Source organism: Aquarana catesbeiana, linkage group LG08 (assembly GCF_042186555.1).
Source record: "Aquarana catesbeiana isolate 2022-GZ linkage group LG08, ASM4218655v1, whole genome shotgun sequence".
NCBI lineage: Eukaryota > Metazoa > Chordata > Amphibia > Anura > Ranidae > Aquarana > Aquarana catesbeiana.
In genome coordinates, this window is record NC_133331.1 from 118034897 (window position 1) to 118057484 (window position 22588).

The following is a 22588-nucleotide window of genomic DNA, read 5'->3' on the forward strand; positions in this document are numbered from 1 at the left end:
TGGAACTTCTCAGATGGCAAATAACAGGGCAGGGAGCAACATGTCCCAGTCCTTTCCGTCCTTCTGGACCACTCTTTTTAACATGGACTTTAGGGTCTTATTAAACCTCTCAAGGCCATCTGTCTGAGGGTGATAGATGGACATCTACAACTACAATCCACAACTGCTAGATCTGAAAAAGCTTGGACAAGTCAGCCATCACCTTTGGCATGAAAGGGGTGCACTGGTCTGTCAGTATCACCTAGGGGAACCCATTTCATGAAAACTCCCAGGAAATGACTTTAGAGGAAGTTTTCCTTAAAGGGACCGCTTCAGGATACCTAGTTGCGTAATCCAGGACTATTAATATATATTTGTGTCCCCTGGTTGACTTTACTAAGGGCCCCACCAGATCCATAGCAATGCATTAAAATGGCACCTCAATTATGGGCAGGGGTACCAGGGGGTTTCTGTAGTGGGACACCGGGGTGGTTAACTAGCAAGTGGGGCAGGACACACGGTACCTTTTCATCTCAGCCTTTACCCCTGGCCAGATCCTGGCTTCCATTTTTTCAGCCCCCAGGTGTCCCCCCAGTGCATCGTTGTGGGCTAAATCAAGGACCACCTGCCGATATGACTGGGGAACCAGCAACTGTTCCACAGCTTCCCCTCGGCTCTCAGCTACTCTATAATGCAAATCCCCGTTTAATGCAAAGTGAGGAAACCTTTGTTCGGCACTGGGCACTTCTGGGACTCCATTAATAACTGATACCTGCTCCCGAGCATTGACCAAAGTGGGGTCCTGTAGCTGCGAGGTGCCAAACACACCCCTTGACACCCCCAAATCTGGGTGCACTAGCCTAGAGGAAGTTTCCCCCTCATCCTCCTCAACCAAGGTCTGCAATGGGGAAGATTGCTCTTCGTCATCCCCCAATATGACCTGTAGCGTAGAGATTCTGCCCCCTTCAGAGGTCTTAAGACCTGAAAGATGAGCATTATCAACTATACTTGTATTTTCTGAAATGTCATTATCAGTGACAGGTATCTCAACCTTATAGGTGTGTGTTGCGGGTGGTTCTGGACCAAGCCCTTCAAGGTTTAGCCCCAAAAGGCCCAGTGTCCCCCGTTCTCCTGGCAGCCCTGTCTGTACTTGGTTCCATGGTTCAACAAACAATGGGCAGTCACGCCCCACTATGATGTCATGTATCAGACTTCTTACCACCCCAACCTCTTGTGTCACTGAGATACAGCCATAAGAAACAGTCACCGGAACCAGGGGGTACTCCCTGGTTTCCCCATGTATACACACTACCCATAGAGTCTTACTTACGTGGCCGAGTCTCCCGATCACCCTGGCATGTGCCAGCATCACCATGCTACCGGAGTCTAGTAGAGCCCTGGCAGGAAGCTGGTTCACCCACACTTCACACTCAAACGGTCCTGCAGCCATATCCAGATGAGTGGCACATGCTCTTTGCACATAGAAGGAGCTTCTCTGACCAGTCCCGCAATCCATAGGCTCCTCCTGAAGTGGGCATTGTGCCCGTGTATGCCCCCAGGACCAATGTCGCCAACACTGTCCCCCACCCTTGGGACAGGAACCAACCTCCGTGGTTCTGTGGACAATGATGCAGGCTTGCAAGTTCCAACATCTGGCAGGGCTTCTCTCCTAGGTGCTGTGGCTGGCCTGGTTGCCCTTGGTGTGGGTTCCCGATGCTTGGCAAGCCCGAGCAGGTTCTTCACCAGGGTGTACCTTTTAACCAACTCTACCAGCTGGTCAGCAGTTGCAGGGTCTCCATGGCTTACCCAGCACTGTAGGTCAACTGACAGGGACCACAGGTACCAGTCCATTACCACCTATTCCATCATTTGCGGGCCTGTCAGCTTCTCTGGTTGCAAGCAAAGGGGAGATAATGCCAGCCCATTGGTCACTGGGCCACCCCTCTCTCTCCACTATCCTCTCAAAGGTAGTGAGAAAGGCCTCTAAATCATCAATGATTGTCAGTTTTTGCAAGAAATGGCTGGCCCTCATGGATACTTGGTTGCCAGCAGCAATGACCGCTTGCTCCCGTCCCTGAACCAGGTGCTGCACTGCCTCCTGCAAGGCAACCACCTGTGCCTGAGTGGACTCCTGCTGGGCGGTAAACTGGGCGGCTAGCAACCGTGTGCTTTCCTGCTGTGCAGCTACAGCCTGTGCTAGGGCCTGCTGCTGAGCCATCACTTCCTCATGGCGATGGTTTGCCTCTGCTGAGGCTAGCTGCTGGGTCATGGTGGCTTGCACCAATGCCTTGATGACCTCCTCCATATTTTTTTTTCCTGCTGTTTGTAGTGTCTGAGTTGATTTCACCCAAGACATGCCATAGGTAAACTGTCTCTTTAAATGTCAGTTTTCAGTTTTAAACAGCTTTTGTGGCTGCAAATGCACTTCTGCCCAAAATCAAGACACCAGTTGTAAAGTTTGGGGGATTCTAGCTCCACAGGACTGAGTGCAAAGCCATTAAAATTTACCCAAAAAGGCTTTTATTTTCAGCAAGCAAATTAAAATGAGGCTTCCAGCAGCACACAAGCACAAAAATACAATATAAAGTCTGCTTATCTTCAGCACAAAGTAAGAGTAAAAAGGCACATACAGTTCATGGATGGGTCTTCCCCCAAGGGTTTAACAGTCCTTGTTGAATCTTTTTAGCAGCCTCCAGCAGACTCACAGCTCTCCAAGACAGGTGTATTCACCAACTCCTCCTCCCCACCACTCCTAGCACTACTTCCTGCCTTTAAAAGCTGCTTCCTGGAGGCGCTTAACCCTGTGTGTGCTGGAATCCCTGTAGTCAGGAGTGGAGGCTCTTTCCCACCTGAATATCACTTCAGAGCCTCCAAAATTCCGGATCCCAAATATCTCTTTATTAACACAGAGAGAACTGCGAGTCAGTCCTTTCCTGATTAAAGCTATTCCTGGGAATTCCTCACCCATCTTGGGTGACCCCCTGAATACTATCACTCTTCCCTAAAGGGACCATAACCTAAAAATCTTTATAGCACCCGTCCAGGACAATATATTTTATATTATAATTATATATATATATATATATATATATATATATATCCATCCATCCATCACTGATGATATCAAATTCCAAGAACCTCTGAGCATTTGTGTTGTCCTTTATATCTGTGATGTTTATGACTGAATTATTTATTATTTTTTTTGTGTCCATTTGCGTTTTTCTATAGGTTTATCCCTGGATCCCACCTTGTGCATGTCTCAGTGTATAAGTTGTTTATGTACACTGTATGCTTGAGATACTCATCTGTTGCTAATTATCTCCTTATATACTGCTCCTGATAAAGGGGGAGGCAGTCCCCAAGAAAAACACATTGGCTTTACCCATCACCTGTGAACTACTTCAATAAACTTCATCAATTTAGGCCTCATGCACACGAGATGCTGTTAAACGCGCGTTCAGAGGCAGTTGGACACTTTTTTCAACTGCACCCGGAACTAATTCAATGTTATCCTATGTGTCCATGTACACAGTCTCATTTTTTGGCGTTTTTAGGCAGTTGCGTTTAACCTCGTTTTTCCAGAAGCAAAAAAATGGGTTCAGACACAAAAGTTTTCCACGTTTCAGACGCCAAATGCGGCTAACGCCGGTACTGCATTTAGCCGTTTTTGTGTTTATAAGTGTTTTTAAATGAACCCTATTTTTTGGACCAGACACACAGAAATATGATGGTAAACTGCAGAGAATGACATTTTGCGACCCGAATTTGGGGCCCCGTATCGCGGAACCACTTGGTGCTAGGAAACCCAAAATTTGGTGTGCAAACACAGTAGAACTAGCACTACAACATATGCAAAGCTGGGGTTCCTAGCACCAAGTGGCCAAGATACGGGACCCCAAAGTCGGGTTGCAAAATGTCAAGCACTTTTCTGCAGCAGAGAATGACATTTTGCGACCCGACTTTGGGGCCCCATATCTCTGGGCCACTTGGTGCTAGGAACCCCAAAGTCGGGTCGCAAAATGTCTTTCTCTGCTCTGCAATATGTTCAATATGGGATCCATTTCCAAAAAAAAAAAAAAAAAAAAAAAAAAAAAAACCACAGAAAGAGGCAAATGCAAGTATACAACTGCTCTCTCTGCTGCTGCTGCTCACTCTGATCAAAATGGCAGAAATAGTTAAAATTTATCATGCTTTCTGAGCTTGGGGAGGGTCTTTGTTATCTTAACGAAACGCTTCTAGATGCAAACGCGGTTAAACGTGGCTAAACGTGGCATGCAAACGTGGCAAAACTGGCATTTCTAAATGCCAGTTTCAGCTTTTAAAAACGTGTTCAGCAGAGTTTGCACCGGCGTCTCGTGTGCATGAAGCCTTAACTGCAAGTGTGACAAACCCTTATACTGAGCATGCCTCTACACTCATCCAAGATGGTTCCATACATGAATCGATTCTATTGTTTTCTAATTAATTGATTTTAATGTATGACAAATCAAAGACTGATAGCAGTTGTGTAAATTTTTGTCAAAACAGTAAGGCCTCATGCACACTGGACTTTATAATAACGTTATCAAAATCCCAGTAGCTTTGCAGTGAGTTTTGCAATGTTTTTCAGTGTTTTGGCAATAGATTTTTTTAGTATATTTCAGCGTTTTTTAGAATCAGCATTTTTAAGCGTTACCTGAAATATAGTAAAAATTCTGCATACTAAATGATATAATCTAACAATAGAAGCAAATGTCTTACCTCATTGATGGTTGTGTAGTAACTCCTTTGCATAAAACTGGGTGAATTGTCATTTCTGTCTCTTACAACTACTCGTACATCATGGAAAATCGTTCCACCCTTTAAATTCCCGCATTCTATTTTAACACCAAAGGTCTGAATGGACATAGGAGGCTGAAAATAAATCAGAATACTAACATTAAATCTGGATTAGAATCAGGAAGTGTGTGTATTTTACAGTACTTAGGCAAAACATACATATGAAAAAGTAAGCATTAGGGTATAGCAGTAAATACTGCTAGAGAGGATTTAATTTATGCTTGAGATTCATGCTAGCACCCCAGCTTCCCTGCCTTGCATCTACTTACCCTGTTGTTCACTACTCCAAATATATGTAACTATGTTCAGCTCTCCAGTCAACACATCTCATTATTACCTATTGTGTACTAATATGATGAGTAACCATATTTTTAACTTGTGTACCTTTTGAAGCTGAACTCTGAGTTTGCCTCTTTAAAGGCTGGTACACACTGGCTGAATATCAGCTGGTATTGACTGGTTCAACAGAAACCAGCCAACATTCGGCCAGCGTGTACAGCAGCCTGTCCGCCAGAATCTGGGCTAACATCCGGCTTCTGTCGAATGGGCATGCTGGAAAACCAGCAGCCGATCGGCATCCATTCAACACTGGCAGAAAATGGCTGTGTGCGTTGGTGTGTTCTGGTGGAGGGGCGGTCCCCATGTCAGAATAAAATAACTCAGCGGGGAGATTGCTGTACTAGCATTGCATAGTTAGTACAGCGAGCTCCTCACAAGCTCCTCAGTTTTTCTTTTCATTCAGTCTGCTGGGTTGAATGAAAAAAAACTGCCTGAGCATACTAGGCATAAGGGATATCCCCTACCCATAACCACTTTGTAGCCAGTGACTTTGTTATCTTTTCTTATTCCTGTACTGACCAAAAATGTTTAATAAACTTCTTGAAGCAGAGATTCACTACTATTTACTACCATCTGTTTTGAACTAGTATGAGTGTTATCATGAAATAAAATTTAGACAACAAGGTCTAAGTAATCTGTTGATAAGATTCTAGTTTACAACAGATCATTTTATATGTTACTAATCTGTGCAAATGGTTACAATCCCTTTTTCACTGCATATAAATGTACATGGAAGCTTCAGTACTTGCTCATTACATATGCAGACTTTTTTAGTTAGGACTGCTGCACAGGGTTTGTGCTTTCCAGTTCTTTCCCCAAATGGACCTACCAGTCATGTCTGACTAACTGCAAATAAGGGACCTTATAATTAGACACACATTACAACAGAGAACTATTGTAGTCAACTCACATTGAGACTACAATAGAGAGTCAGTGAAGGCCAAAAAGGTTGTGACATTATCAGCCTGAGTGGTGGAATGCCTGTTAAAGTGGTTGTAAATCTCCAGTGCAGGCACCATAAAAGCCATGTACCACAGTACTTTGTCCCCATGTTTAAGGCAAATCGCTGTACTCCCCAGTGTCTGTGTAAGCCCTCAAACAATCACCAATAAGTGGGCGTGTCTTCATGACGAAGGTCAGGAGGTGGAGTTGTGACCTCAGCAGACTCTCCTCCCATCTCTACCCCCCCCCCCGCAAGCACAGTATTACGCCGCACACTGCGGTACTTGAACAATGCTTTATGCTGCTGTTCTGTGGTCTGTGCTCCATACTTGTTTTCTGCTGCCTTGCTGGTGCTTCTTAGGCTCTCAGGGCTGACAGCAGGATGGTGCAATCCCTGATGGCTGGCCACACCCACTTATGAGTACCGACCAATAGGAACTTGTGGAAGGCACCACCTGACTTACACTTGGCCAATATGGATTTGGCAAAGAAAAGCCAATCTAAGTAGAGTCGGAGGAGGTGGGGGAAAGAATTGTTAGGGAAAGTTGTATAAACACCCCCTTCTGCATGTTCATGAGAGAAATTACATAGTCTGTCAGTCAAAGGAGCGGGTGTGTAGCAACACAATTTTTTTTTATATGTGTCACTCTGAAAGTGTGCAAGAAAGGGGAGAAAAATAAACATTGCTGGATTCACCTTTCTTTGAAGACTGGGGACAGATGGATTCTGATACAATACTGTACAAAGTAAACTTATTACTTCAATTTTTATTTTTTAGGTTTACAACCACTTTGAGGTGGATAACTGGAATTGTGGGTTCCTCGGTAGGCACAAGCCTTTTGGCAGCAGATTCTCTCTAAAAGGAAATATATGCAGAATATTGTCAGGAGAAAGCCAAAATTGCCTAGTGTCTAAGTGTCACTTGTTTCTTGGGACACAAGAGTTATGCCCCGTAACACACGGTCGGATTTTCCATCGGAAAATGTGTGATAGGACCTTGTTGTCAGAAATTCCTACCATGTGTAGGCTCCATCACACATTTTCCATCAGATTTTCCGACACAGAGTTTGAGAGCAGGATATAAAATTTTCCGACAACAAAATCCGTTGTCGGAAATTCCGATCGTGTGTACACAAATCCGACGGACAAAGTGCCACGCATGTTCAGAATAAATAAAGAGATGAAAGCTATTGGCCACTGCCCCGTTTACAGTCCCGACATACATGTTTTACGTCACCGCGTTCAGAATGATCGGATTTTCCGACAACTTTGTGTGACCATGTGTATGCAAGACAAGTTTGAGCCAACATCCGTCGGAAAAAATCCTAGGATTTTGTTGTCGGAATGTCCGAACAAAGTCCGACCATGTGTACGGGGCATAAGTCTTCAGAGACTGGGTCACATCTAACACATATGTAGAAAATAAGTGTGAATACTCTACGCCAAAAAAAAAAAAAAAAAGAATATAAAATATAATTATTAAAATAAGCTGCTTCCCTAATTTGATAAATGGTGATCAAAGAACAATTAAGTGGTGTGTAGTGGGCGCTAAATGGTGACTAATGTTAACATAAACACATAGTGTCAACTATCATACAATAATCATGCATATAAACCAACCAAGTGTGAAAAACTCAACAATGAAAAATTATAAATTCAATCAAAGTGACTCGTGGCAAACATTGATATGTAAAGTCCCAAGGAAAAAAACAGAAATGTAGAAAATTTTCTAGAGAAATAGTGAGGATCCTTCACCAAAGATAATGACGCCCAACATGTGCTGGATATTAGATCTGCTTACCAGATGTAATTGACTTCTTTTGTTACAAAGAAAGCCAAGGACGCTTACGCAGGATAGTGCCTGCTCACATGGATGGACTGGAGATGTATATGTGAAACTTCCTCCCCGGGGTTTAAGCATGGAATATATGGAAGACAGCAGAAAGATCCATAGCGTAATTCAATTTATTTAACCACTTCAGTACCCGCCCATAGTCAAATGACGGCCGCAGGTGGGATCTCCCATCCTGGGCAGCCATCATATGACGTCGTGGGCTTCCCAGCCGTCTAGGGGGCGCGTGCAAGCGCGCCGCATTGTTCGGGACCCGGTGCGTGTGCCTGGCGGCCGCGATGTCTGCTGGGCACCCGCGATTGCCAGGTAACCGAGCAGGACCGTGGATCTGTGTGTGTAAACACACAGATCCACGTCCTGTCAGGTGAGAGGAGACCGATCTGTGTTCCCAGTACAGAGGAACACCGATTGGTCTCCTCCCCTTGTGAGTCCCCTCCCCCTACAGTTAGAATCAATCCCCTAGGAAACACGTTTAACCCCTCGTCTCCCCCTAGTGGTTAACCCCTTCCCTGCCTGTCACATTTATACAGTAATCAATGCAATTTTATTGCAAAAGTGTCCGATGTGTCCACCATAATGTCGCAGTCATGAAAAAAAAAAAAAAAAAAAAAAAAAAAAAAAAAAAAAAAAAAAAAAAAAAATCGCAGATCGCTGTTATTACTAGTAAAAAAAATAAATAAATATTTTTTTTTTTAAAAATGCCATAAATCTATCCCTTATTTCGCTATAACTTTTGCGTAAACCAATCAATATACGCTTATTGCGATTTTTTTTTACCAAAAATATGTAGAAGAATATGTATCGGCCTAAACTGAGGAAAAAAATAGTTTTAAAAAAAAAAATTGGGATATTTATTATAGCAAAAAGTTAAAAATATTGCGTTTTTTTCAAAATTGTCGCTCTTTTGTTTATAGCGCAAAAAATAAAAAATGCAGGTGGTGATCAAATACCACCAAAAGAAAGCTCTATTTGTGGGGGAAAAAGGACGTCAATTTTGTTTGGGTACAACGTCGCACGACCGCGCAATTGTAGTTTAAAGTGCGACAGTGCTGAAAGCTAAAAATTGGTCTGGGAAGGAAGGGGGTGAAAATGCCCTGTATTGAACCGGTTAAAAAGTTAAAAACATAAAAAGAGCCAAGAGGCCGCTTACATTTGTAGGTGCCTTCCCGAAACTGGGGCTGCTAACTCATCTGTAGTACAACTATGCATGAACGCCTGGTATCCACCTCCGTCGTCGGCGTGCGTTCCACCAGACGGCGGCGACAACCAGGAAGGCCGGATGTGACGTAGGATAATGTGACCAAGGTACCGCTCATACGTATTCTTCATGATTACGTCTTCAGGAAGCGTACCTTTTTTTTCTATTTTTGTTTTTGTAACTAGAAGTGATTGTCTATCCATTTTTGAAACCTGATCTAACACTTTCTCAAGTGTTTCCAATGTGTAACCCTTTTCCAGAAACCTACTGGTAAGTAATTCTGCCTGCAGAAAAAAGTTTGCATCATTATCACAGTTGTGCCTTAAACGCATGTATTGTCCCTTAGGGACAGCCCCTATCCCCTGTGGATGGTGGCAACTGTGAGCTGGCACAAAGCCATTTCTATCAGTCTCTTTGAAGAAAGTCTTTGTGCTAATAGTATTCAGATGTTTAGTGAGCGTGAGATCCAAATAATTGACAGTCGTTAGACTGCATTCTGCCGTAAACTTTAAACCATATTTATTACTACTCATTTGTCCCAAAAATCCTAAAAAGCTTGTGTGGGAACCCTCCCAAAGCAAGATAACGTCATCAATGTACCTTTTGTAAAAAAAGAAGGGACTTATTTCAGTTTTTAAAAATGGTTTCCTGTTCCCATTTGTTTAGTACTGTTGGCCACACTTGGGGCATAGCGTGCCCCATAGCCACGCCCCCTGTTTAGTTGTAATAGTCATTAAGTGCCCAAAAATAGATGTTTCCCCTGGCCAGAGCCAATCCTTCCACCAGAAAGTTGGTTTGGGATTTCTTCATTTTAGGTTCCTTTGACAGAGCCCATTTAACTGCTTCTAATGCATCCATATGATGTATAGTTGTATACAAGGACTCAGTTACAACAATATCAATCATTAATGTGTTATTAGTTACAGCAGTAGTTTGCAGAAGCACAATTAGTTACCTACTGTCTTTTAGGTAGGATTGGCTCTGTGTAACCAGAGGCTGGAGGAACCTATCAAGGTATTCCCCCAATCTGAAGTACGGAGAGGCTATCCCACTAATAATGAGTCGGCGAGGTGGATTTTCTTTACTTTTGTGTATTTTAGGTACTATATATAGCACCAGAGTTTTGGATGTAAAACAAGGTAATCTGTTTTTTTTTTTGGTCGAGTATTTTCTTGGATAGTCCTTTTTCTACCCATCTAATTAGTTCAATTTTTAACTGTGGTGTGGGATCCATGATAATTTTTTTATAAGTGGCAGTGTCACCAAGCAATCTTTGTATTTCTTTATTGTAATAGTCTTTAGTTTGTACTACCAGCCCGGCCCCCTTATCCACTGGTCTGACCACTATCTGTTTATTATCTTCCAATAGTTTGATTCCTTCCCAAATAGATTGATTAGTTTGGCATTTGTTTGCTTCTAGTTGTCCGACTTCATCTTGTACCATATTCCTAAATACTTCTATAAAGCGATTAGTGCCCTTTTTTTGATTAAAGACAGAGTTATTATTCAACCCACTTTGCAAAAAGGGGTCATCAACCCTCTTCCCCTTAGAGTTTCCAATTTGACCCGCAAAATGTTTTTAATGGTTTCATTTTCTAATATATTTCTCAATACAGACAAATAAATAAAATTTATCAATATTTTTTATCTTGTGCAAATTTTAAACCTTGTGATAAAACTTCCAATTCTTTTTCAGAGAAAGTGACCCCTGCTAGATTAAAAAAATGCCTGGATTTAATTGTCTCTCTTTTGCTTTCTCCCTCTTCTACCTCTTTTTCTATACATTCCTTGAGGTATTGGGGCATATTGGACGGAATTCTGTAAGGTTCCTTCCATCCTCTCCATTTCCCCCCCCCCCGCTGGTAGTTTTGGTAAGATGCCGGTCTACCCCTAAAACCTCCTCTAGGTGGTCTAGGTGGATATTGGGTATGGTTATGATCATAATGGTTATAATCAGATGGTCTACATTGCAAAGGTTAAAATCTATTGTAAGTGGGCACTGGATATACTAGAGTGGGCCTTGTGTTTGGTGGCCATTTGTGCTACAGCATTGTGGATTTCTAATTCCCTTCCAACTGACGATTCTTGCAATATGGCCGAGTTAATGGTCTCTTGCCATTTATAAACCTTTTTTTCTTCAAAAACCTTGATATCCCTTTGGTATTTTTTAAATTTATCTCTAATCTCTCCATCATATTTAGCTAAATGGATCTGTAAATGCTTTGCTTTATCTATATAGTCATTGGAAGCCATAAATGGCTCCATTCTTCCCTTTAAGCTCAGTTATTTTTAAATTCTAGTTATTTTAAAATCACATTCTTGGCTCTGCATCGCCTAACCATCTGCATGAGTTTCTGCTCACAGGCATTGAAGAACTGGTACCACTCATCTAGTAGCTCCAGGTCTTCAACCCCATCATTAGGACTGACATCCCATCTCAATCTCCTTGGAGTAAGGTCTTACTCTATATACATTTCAAATGAGGCTATGTCCCACCATAGCCTAATTTGTTTCTCCATATCATACTGTAACCCGTTTAAACCCATTTTCTAGATCTACATTGGGACTTGGGACTTGCTGAAAAATTTCTTAAATATTAATGTGCCTTTCTTTCATAAAGTTAAACACATCCATGGTTGCGTGTGTAAAAAAAAAAAAAAAATATATATAATTTTTATGTCTTCAGGTACGCTTCCTGGAGACCTAATCACCAAACATACTTCGGAGCGGTACCTTGGTCACATTATCCTAAGTCACATCTGGCCTTCCTGGTTGACGCCGCCGGCTGGTGGAATGCACGCCGACCACAGAGGTGGATACCAGGCGTTCATGCACAGTCTTATTACAGACGAGTTAGCAGCCCCAGTGTCGGGTAGGCACCTACAAATGTAAGTGGCCTCTTGGCTCTTTTTATGTTTTTAGCTTTTTAAATAAATTGAATTACGCTATGGATCTTTCTGCTGTCTTCCATATATTCCATGCTTAAACCCCAGGGAGGAAGTTTCTCATATACATCTCCAGTCCATCCATGTGAGCAGGCACTATCCTGCATAAGTGTCCTTGACTTTCTTTGTAACAAAAGAAGTCAATTACATCTGGTAAGCAGATCTAATATCCAGCACATGTTGGGTGTCACATTTATTATCTTTGGTGAAGGATCCTCACTATCTCTCTAGAAGATTTTCTACACAGAAGATTTTTTCTCTCCATGATAGAACGTTTTTTTTTTACTTGGGACTTTACATATCAATGTTTGCCACGGGTCACTTTGATTGATTGAATTTATAATTTTTCACATTTAAACAGGCTAGCAAAAAATGTAGTTAATCTATTGTTCAACAGAGCTGAAGAAAAGGGCAATAGAAAAAATAAAAACTGAGCCATGACAGTTGGAGGCAGGGTTATACAGGGAGCTGACTTAATATTTTTTGTTTGCCAGTGTTCCTAACTCTGCTGGCAGTTCATATTGTCATTAAGATTTGACAGTCTTTATCAATCCCTAACATAAGTCTCCTATTGCATCTCTTCGTGACCTGTTTATCATCTGCTGAGGGCTCTTTTTGTCATGATCAGTAGGTAACAGTCTAGGACCAGAATAAGGTCAACTTACACTATACCTTCATTATGTATCAGCTTCTTTGAAGGAAGACACACTTCATTGTATAATCATCAGAACCAAGCCTCACTTCATTTGGTCCAGCACTATCACACACACACACATCAGAAACCTCCTGAAAGCAGCATAGCTAAGATCACTAAGACACTGAAAAGACAAGTCCTTGCTAGGGAAGGGAGCAGTTCCCCAGCTGGCCTTGTACATCGGAAGTCTGTCTGAATAGGAGGAATGCTCTGGGATAATAATGTACTCTATAGCACGTTTGCACTTCTACTGTACATATATATTATCCCATCAGGTAACAAATGTTCACCCTTGTGTAATCTTATACCCAAACTTATGTAACTACTCCTATCCCATACTTTATATTGAATATGTTGCACTACAATTTTAGATTGCTTTCTTTGAAAGAGAGCCTAGGCAGAATGATAAGTGCACAGTTCTATTACTTCCTGATTTTACTTATACCTGCTCATTTTCATTGTATCTATTCGAATAGTTATTGAACCTCCCCCGACATATACTTCTTGATTTAAGCAGAGGTAGTGATTACAACCTACCTCAGGCCCCAGACACCCCTACTCTTTTTCAACAATAAACCTTATAGTTGTTACCCCCTTCCCATCCACCTAACAAGAAGTCTCTTTGGGGATCTATATTTTCATTTTTATTGTTCAATTTTTATCCTCTCTGCAATATGCTGTACTCCTGCCAGGGTCTGAAGACTGCTTGCACCCCATCAATTTTTGATCTGAGCTTCTTTCACTTACTGATCAATACATTTTTCATAATTGGTCTATAGACAATTTTTCTACTCATCATACTGCTTGGAGACTTGGGGGTGCAACCCTCCCCTATACCCTGCCTCTAAGATCTCCCTTCTAACTCCCTCCTTTCCGCAAAAACTTTTGTTATAGATGAACCCACAAGGTACAGTAATTTCTCTTAACGCAAAGGGACTAAACACCCCTGAAAAAAGATCTGTCATTTTCGGAAAAATTAAGAATGTAAAAATAGCATTTATACAGGTAACTTATTTCAAACACAAGTTTCAAAACCCATTTTATCCTGATGCTTTTCATGCCTCCTCACATTCTAACAAAAATAAAAGTGTCTCCCCTCAACTCCTCTCTTTCTGAAAAACTGGAAGACCCTGAGGGTCAGTACATTTTTATAAAAGGAACTATAGCAACGACCGCCATTATTAGAGCAAAATGTATATTTTTGCAACCATAGTTAGGCGCAGTTTATGCATCGCACAACAGCCAAGATTAGAGACTTCCAACAGGGCATGCTCATTGTAGGGGGGACTTTAACTTATCCATGGAACCACCTATAGACACCTGCAATGGACACTCCTCACTATCCTATCATGCTCTTAAAACAATCAGAAGCAGAGAGAGCTATTGCTAACAGACTCATGGCACACTTTGCACCCAACAGGCAGAGATTATACATTTTTCTTTTATCTTTACTCTAAATAATCAAGAATAGACTATATATTTATGTCTCAACCTGATCTACCTAAACTGCGTGAGGCAAAAAGAGAGAATGTTATGCAGCCCGATCACAACCCTACCATGATGACAGTTGAACTTCCCAATCTCATTTTAAACCCTGGAACTGGACTTTAAACCCCGACTTGCTATCAGATCCAACAGTCACAGCAAAAAATAAAGATACCCCCAAAGGAAATGGGACTTTAACGGCAACACCAATATGTTAAAAAAGGCAATTTACTGAGACAACAGTCACAGCAAGTATACAAATTTCTTTAAGCAAAAAAAAAAAAAAATCAATATACCCTTCCACGTTATGAACAACAAAAAAATGATAATCTACAATTTAATAAATTATTAATATACCCCCAAAAAATGTCAATATAAAACTGCTGCTGTATGTATGTATAAAATTACCCTCAAATACACAAACTACAACGCTGAAAACAAAAAAATTATAAATAAATCATTACAAACACAACCCGCTCCTAAAATAAATGTGCATAACACAAGATCAACCATGAAGATATATATATAATTACAAAAATTCAACAAAAGTCCAAAGCAATAATAACATCCAATGTATTGTCTAAAATGTTCCTTATATGGGGCATGGCTTGGCGCATGAAACTGTTGGACATGTGCCTCAGTAGCTCCTGAGCCTTTGTGGCTTTTACATGGCCGAATACCAGCGATAAACCTACTTCAACCCCCCCATGGGGAAGCACCAGGTCAAGGATCCCAAGAAATCAGGAGAGGACCATTCCAGTGGTGATATGGGGCATTTCTTTACCCAGTCTTCGGCCGCTGCCCAGCACAAGTCGGGACCCAAGATGGCACCGGTGCCTCCTTCTCCCTCCCGATCCGAGCCTGCAGTGGATGTACAGGTGAGGACCATCAGTCGACCCACATCCTCTGCAGGGACTGACTGGCACTCACACCATTCCTGCAGTCTATCACAGGCCTCGCTCTGCCCAGAAGACGAATAAGATGTGGAGTCCCAGCTCCACTCACTAGATACCTGCATTAAATCTTTGCCCACAAAAGATGACTTTGAACACTGTGGGAAGTGGATTAAAAAGACATACAGGCAAGAAATTACTGGCTTAAAAAAAGGACATAGGGGTTCGCTTGGAAGACATTAAGAACACTACAGATGGTCTCTGCAATCACACAGTCCTGCTGCAACAAATCATGTACAAGCAAGATGACATAGAAAATAGGAAACGCCGCAACATTAGAATCTGGGGCATTCCTGAATTCATAGAAGCAAAAGATCTGGCCATGACTGACTGCAATTTTTAACCATCTACTACAAAACCCAAAAGATCCTCCAATAGAACTAGATAGAGTTCACAGGACCTCTGGACCAAGAACCCTGAACTAATTTGTACGTAATACTCTAGCAGAGTCCACTTTTTCAAGGTCAAGGATGCCATTATGTGTGCAGCAAGCACTCAGGACACCATGCTTTTAAATGATACTCCTGTAATGCTCCTACTGAATCTCTCCCGCCAGACACTGGCCATGCAGGGAGCTCTGAAACCTCTAACACAATTGCTTCAGGATTGTCAATATTTAATTCCCCTTTCAGCTCCCTGTTCATCATGAAGGCAAAACTGCACTAATTTGCATGTGGGTGACCTGTCAGCCTTCCTCAGTATGCTTGAACTCTCTCAAGTTTCTTTACCGAATTGGCCATTTGCTCTAACTACTTTTGGCTTACCTTTTGCTCTTCAGTGGCAAAAACAAGATCCTCATCCCAAAGAGTTCCAAATGATTGACTTTTATCCTTGAGGTTATTTCAGACTTTTTGAAGTTGCTCTAGTCAGGAGTTCCTTCTGCACTACTCTAGGGTTTTTACCCTACAACTGTAGTCTTGGTGGCCCTAGTTGCTAGGCCATTATTTCACCCCTTTTATTATTAGCTGGTGTCACCTGGACATATTGTGTTTATGATATGCCGTATCATTTATTCTTCCAGGTTTCACATCAGGATATGTTATGAGTTTTTAACATTGCAATATCTACCACACCATGTTCACCCCCCCCCCCTTATATCTGTTTTATTTGTAGCCAGCTTCTTATGTACTGATTTATATGCTATGTCATACCTGCACTATTCTTTCTGAGACTGGTAAATTCATGATAGGATGTCTCACACCTCATTCAGACTACTATGTTTGGGGGTATCTGTTCTACTTCTTCAGTTCCATGTTTGGTAAAAAAAGGTTTTCTTTTTCTTATGTTAATTTACATGTACCATTGCCCTAGGCTCTTCAGTGCTACAATATGCACTGTTTATTGTATTGATGTTTTTTTAATTGTATGGTTCAATACATCATGTACTGTATAGTTTATGATTTGGAGCCACCTAGTGGCTTCCTTACTTCCTCTGGTTTCCAACTGCTCTCTTCCCCTGTATTACACCTGCTCTCCTTTACGCATGACTGGAGACAGAGGTGGCACTCACCTATTCTTTATTTGTCCCCTCTTTTATTGTTCCTTTGCTTCCCTGACTATTGTCTACTGCTTCCTTTCTTATCCTTATCTCTTGTGAATCTTTGGCCTGAGAAAGTATCACAACTAAATGCATCGCCCCCTTATTCCCTTGACTCCCAATGGTGGTATGTTGCCCTGTGACCCTGTCCACCTTTAACTGCCAAGGGTTTAATACTGTAGAAAAGTGGAGCCAAATATTATACCACATTTGCAAGGCTCAGTCCAAAATGTTGCTTTTACAGGAAACATTTTCGTTCAGATGCCATTCCAGTTTTACAAAATCGCTACTATCATACATGGTTTCATAGCACTATCCCACTATCCAAATCCAAAGGGGTATCCATTGCCTTACATAAATATTTTGTTCCTGAAGTTCTCGACTGATTCATAGACATTGCAGGTCATTTTATTTTTCTTAAATTCAAATTTCAGAGTTCTGTTTTCACAGTTGGTAAAGTTTATGTTCATAATCAGGACCAGGTTCGCTTCCTCTCCAAGGAGATCACCAGACTGGCTTCCTTCGGTAGACCCTGTTTCACTGTGGGTGTTGACTTGTTTTTTGTTTTTTTTTTTACATCTGTGTGACAGAGGGGACCAGGACTATCCAGAACTCTGTTCTAGATCACGCCTATGCGACTACAAGCATGATATTCATCGGCTGCATTCCACTTCCCCCCCAACACTTACTGCCCTTCACCTGTGGTACAAAAAGGGACTCTGCTCTCTTCTGTCCTCGGATCTGTCTACACTTACTTCACTGTTTGATAATCCTGCATTTACCCAAGGTATAGGGTCATCTACAGAGAGCTTGTTCTCCCGTACCACTTGGCCAGTGGCACGCTCGTTTGTACATCCATGACATGGGACCCCTGCTGGTACGGGTGACTGGCTTACTACTTTTCATTTGTCATCTTTTTTGTGAGTAACTGTTCAACTCTTCCCACATCCTTTGCTCCCAAACTGAAAATGAATGGCTGTGCTCCCTCCATGAAACTTTTAGACACTTGCTTTCCTCACTCTATCAACTCTTACATGCATTATTACATGATGAGTTACCATCATATACCAGGGTGTGGTATTGGTAAAGGAGCTCTCAGGTGCTGACTGCCAGACCCCCGTTTAATTTTACACACAAATCTACCATATCTTGTTACTCTCCAGAAAAAACATTTAAGATTCTATCTCGAAGGTACAGGGATCCATCGACATTACATAGGTTGTTCCCATCTGCTGAGGGTACATACTTACACATCTAGTGGGAAAATACATCTCTTATGGTCTCAGTTCTTCGTGGTCTATAATAAGGTCTATGCTGACCTCTACTGTCAAAGGTTCCAGGCTCAGCTCCATCTCAGCAGTGGAGTTTATTACGTTTTTTTCTTTCGGCTGCTTGGCAAATTATTCCTTTATTTTTTAAAGCTGAGGGTCCCCCTCCATTATCACTGTGAGTGGCCACTGTGAATGCCATCATGCATATGGAAGAAATGCTAGCACTTGATGATGTCACCTTTGAAAAATATAAAGTTTTGTGATATGTTTGGATCCTCTTTTCCTCCTCACAGAGATACTCACCGCCTAACGGTTAAAGGACAGGACTTCCTTAGTCCACATAGGGGGCAACTCTGCAATATCATGACATCCCTATGACCATTCCTAAAAGGTTTATTCCACTTTGTCCCATTGATAATAACCCTTTATTGTCAATTTCCCTTTTATCATTCTATTTGTCCCATGTCATGCTTTCCTTGGCCCTATAAATTCGCTGATCTCTTACTTTCCTGTTCCTCCTCCTTTTCTTTCTTTTTTTTTACCCATTCTTTGCCTTTTTTGTCTCTTTTTCGCTTTTCTCTTTCTTATATACACCTTAATGTCTTCTCAGGCTATGCCAACATTATTCTTCGTATGAGCCCAGACAATTGCTGCGTTGGTTTTGCTGTATGCATACATGATATTCACTATATGCATTACAAATCTTTATTGATTGTTTCCTACTTGTCCACTTAGTCTGGTTCCTCTACCATAATGCAACCTCACCTCTCAGATTACTTGTTCCATATGTGATATGTTTTTGGCAACAGCCTTTTGTTCTGAATTTATGTTACTTGACTATTGTATCCTTTTTACTCAAAATGTAAAACAATAAAAACCATTTTCACCACTAAAATGTTCCTCAACCAAGTGCTTCTTTCCAGCTGCTTGAATTCTTACACCAAAAAGTGCTCCCTCCACCACAATCAAGGGTTGCACTTACCAGACCCACATGATTATCTAAGAATAGATCTGGTACAAGACTCATGACAGGTGCTTAGGGTATTATCCACCACTTCCTTGGCTCTCCTTGCACAAATCCCTCAGACGGATGTATAAAACACAAGGGATACTCCAATGGTACTCCAATGGCAAGCTGCTCAAATCCTCAGACTGCTCACAACCCTTCCACCACTCTAGAGACACAGATCCAAAGCTCTTTCCAGGGGTGAAGTCTGATGCTGTGGTGGGAAGAGCTTTGGATGTAGATCTTAAAATCTTCACTAAAATCATGCTGAATCACCCTCTCTCGCTAATTCCATTGTTAATAGACTCAGACCAAAAAGGCTTTGTTGCAGACAGGGAGGCCCATAATGGCCCAAGAGCTTTTATATGGGCACAAAAAATGAACTTAGGGCAAGTTCACACTACATGGAGTCCAGTGCGTTTTTGTTCAACATAAAAAACGCATGGAAAGTAGGTTATATGGTTTCCATTGGCATAGTTCACATCAGTGCAGTCAGTTCCAGGGCTTTTCAGTTCCAGAAAAATAAGTAGAACATGCTGCGTTTTTCCTGCATTGGACTGTACTGGAACACAGTAAAAAAGCATAAAAAACACACTAGAATGCACTGGAACGCATCAAAAAAGCATCAAAAGTGGACTTGACCCCAGTATAGTGGAACAAAAACAGGAAAAGAGAAGAAAAAAAAAAAAACACCTATCATGCATCCAAAACCGCATAAAAAAAAGCAACAAAACACCAGAATGCAACAAAAACGCGTTAAAAACATGCATGCAGAAATGCATCCAGAACAGATCTGGAGTGCCTTTTTGTGGTGTGAACCAGCCCTTACTGCTTCTCTCAATTGAGAAGACATTGGACAGGATTGCTGGGATTACATGTGTGAAGTTTTTAAAATCATTGGTCTTCAGGGGCGTATGATGTGTTTGATTGGAGCCATCTACTCTACTCAAAGCACAAAAATTAGAGTAAAGAAGATCTCTTTCAATAGCTTAAGTATAAGCAACGGCACTAGACAGGTGTGCCCATTGTTATCCTTGATCTTTATCCTAATATTTTAGCCATTAAACAAAGACATTAAAGACTTCCACGTAGTCAGGAACTAATAAAATTAACTGCATACATGGATGATATGTTATTTTTCGTATCAGACATTTTGACAGTTTTCAAACGTTCTCAAATTTGAAGATACATTTTAATAAATTGGTAGCTTTGCAAATCATCCTCTTTACGCTAATCTCTCAGGACATGAAACAACAATATCCTTTTAAATAGGTTACGTCACATATTGACCTTCTGGGTATTAAAATACCAACTGTGCTCTCACAACTATATACAATTTTCTACTTTTGCTCTCACAAATTCCACAAGACCTTAAAAAATTAAAAAATATAACCTTTTCGTGGCTAGATCGCATTGCAATCATAAAAATGAACATATTACCCTGTTTACTACATACTGTATGTTCCAAACTATTTCTGTTCAGATCCCTTTATCCTCTTTTAAATCTCTAGCCCAAGAACTTAACAATTTTATTTGGCTAGGAAAAGTGCAGTGGGTCATAAAGGCCACCCTATGCCTTTCCAAACGCAAACAAGGTTTACATCCACCAAATCCTCTATTACGCATGACATCTAGTGAGAATACTAAACTGGTTCCTCAAAGACAATATCAAGACATAGGTAAAAATTTTACAATCTTGGATTAAGTATCCACTCACAACTATTACCTGGTTGGTACACACAAAACTAGGCAAAATACTAGACGAACATCCACTAATAGGTGTGATAATACATATTTTTTATACATGCTGTAAATCACCTACTTTTTCAACTCATAGAAACCCCTTTTCAATGTTGATATAACTGATAAGAAATTAAATTATAATAGTATAGAAATTGTATTAGTAATGTTAAAAACTTGGTGCATACATCACCATATAACAGAGTAAATAAAAATAATATCAGAATTGGATCATATGGAAATATTCTCCTGTACTGTGCCCGACACATTTCAGGACCTGTAAGGAGTCCTTTCTTCAGGGGCATTCCATACATAGTTTTTATAATACATAACACTCTAAAATGAAACATAACACAGATTAAAATCAAAATACGAAGACAGAAGAACAAGAGCATCATTGGACGGAAGTTTGAAAGAACATACTGATCCAAAGGGGGGTATGCTCTCTGATTGCTACCAAATACAAAGCAGGAGATTCAGGAATGCTCTGGTATCTCTAGAGAACCCTGATAGATGATAGACCTGGAGCACTCTTTGTCTCTTTTAGATTGTTTTGAACATCCATGAGCTTTAAAGAGTAGGAGTTATATTTCAATAGGTAACAAACCTTAGCGATGCTGTAGGTTTGATTGGGAATGTATCCGTATACCACAGGAGATCAAGAACATTCCTGTGAAAGAGTATATAAATATCATAAATAACTTCCAACTTAATTTATAGCGGTATATTAAATGCTCTATGTTAGTGAAGGCATATATTTCTGTTTTCATATCCATTTTGATGTCATTTTTAGTAAGGGAGTGTCTGTCAGGAGAGGGCGACATATAGTATCCAACCTCCCCTGTAATACAATTTCCCTGTATGTTGAGTCACACATGCTACCACTTTACTATGCTGTGAACCATACTATGTTTGATCTACTGTGGCATAGGGATGAGCCGAACACCCTCCTGTTCAGTTCTCAGCAGAACATGTGAACAGGCAAATAATTCAGCAGAACACACGAACACTGTTAAAGTATATGGGACACGAACATGAATAATCAAAAGTGCTAATTTTAAAAATATACAAAGTGAATATAAATGTGAACATATCAAAGTGACATAACACCAAAATAAATGATGTAATAAGATGTAAACACGTAAGAATAAGAATATAATGAGTAAATGCATATGAGTCCATATACATAAATAACTGAAACACCAATGTGATAAGAAAATAAAGAGTCCATAAAGGGCTGAATGGTCTCCGCTATAAATGGAAATAGTGCTCAATCCACCACCACAAGTAAACAATGGCCGCTGACCAGAGACTCATGATCCCCCACTACAGAGGATCAGAGAAAGCTTGAAAGGGATAAATTCTCCAGACCTCCGGACCACAGCCGATGAACCAGAATCCTTAGGATATCCTGGCACAACCAGGGCATTGTTATCGTGGCATAAACACTCAAACTGGCACGTTTGGACATCAACCCGCATTAGGATGAATGCACCATAAAAAATATATAAAAGCTCCAATAGTGTAAAACCATTAACCTTTATTAAAATAAATATCAATAATTGCACTCACATGATGGTAGTAAGGTAAGCGCCTAAAATGTCCGGAGCACCGGCCGGTAAGCTCACAGACAAACCCGTCCTACTGGTAACCGCAACAGCGATGAGAGGTGATGCAAGCTATGTTTTGGTTCACAGTCTATATCCTTTTAGATTGGACATGGATTTGAGCATAGGGTTATCTGCAATTTTTAACTTGGCCACTGGGTGGCACTTGTATTTTACTACCATGTCCCCCTTATAATCTTTTATGCTGTTTCCGGTTTTGGT

The 22588-nt window shown here is 41.0% G+C and overlaps 1 protein-coding gene across 1 annotated transcript in view; it reads right to left on the reverse strand.

The window, feature by feature from the left end:
- The window catches only part of PCDH15 (protocadherin related 15), a 2079434-nt gene that overhangs the window by 1457966 nt on the left and 598880 nt on the right, over positions 1–22588 (reverse strand). Inside the window, exon 6 of the mRNA XM_073596339.1 lies at positions 4720–4872. Coding sequence (XP_073452440.1) covers positions 4720–4872 — 153 coding nt within the window. The remainder of the gene's footprint in view (positions 1–4719; positions 4873–22588) is intronic.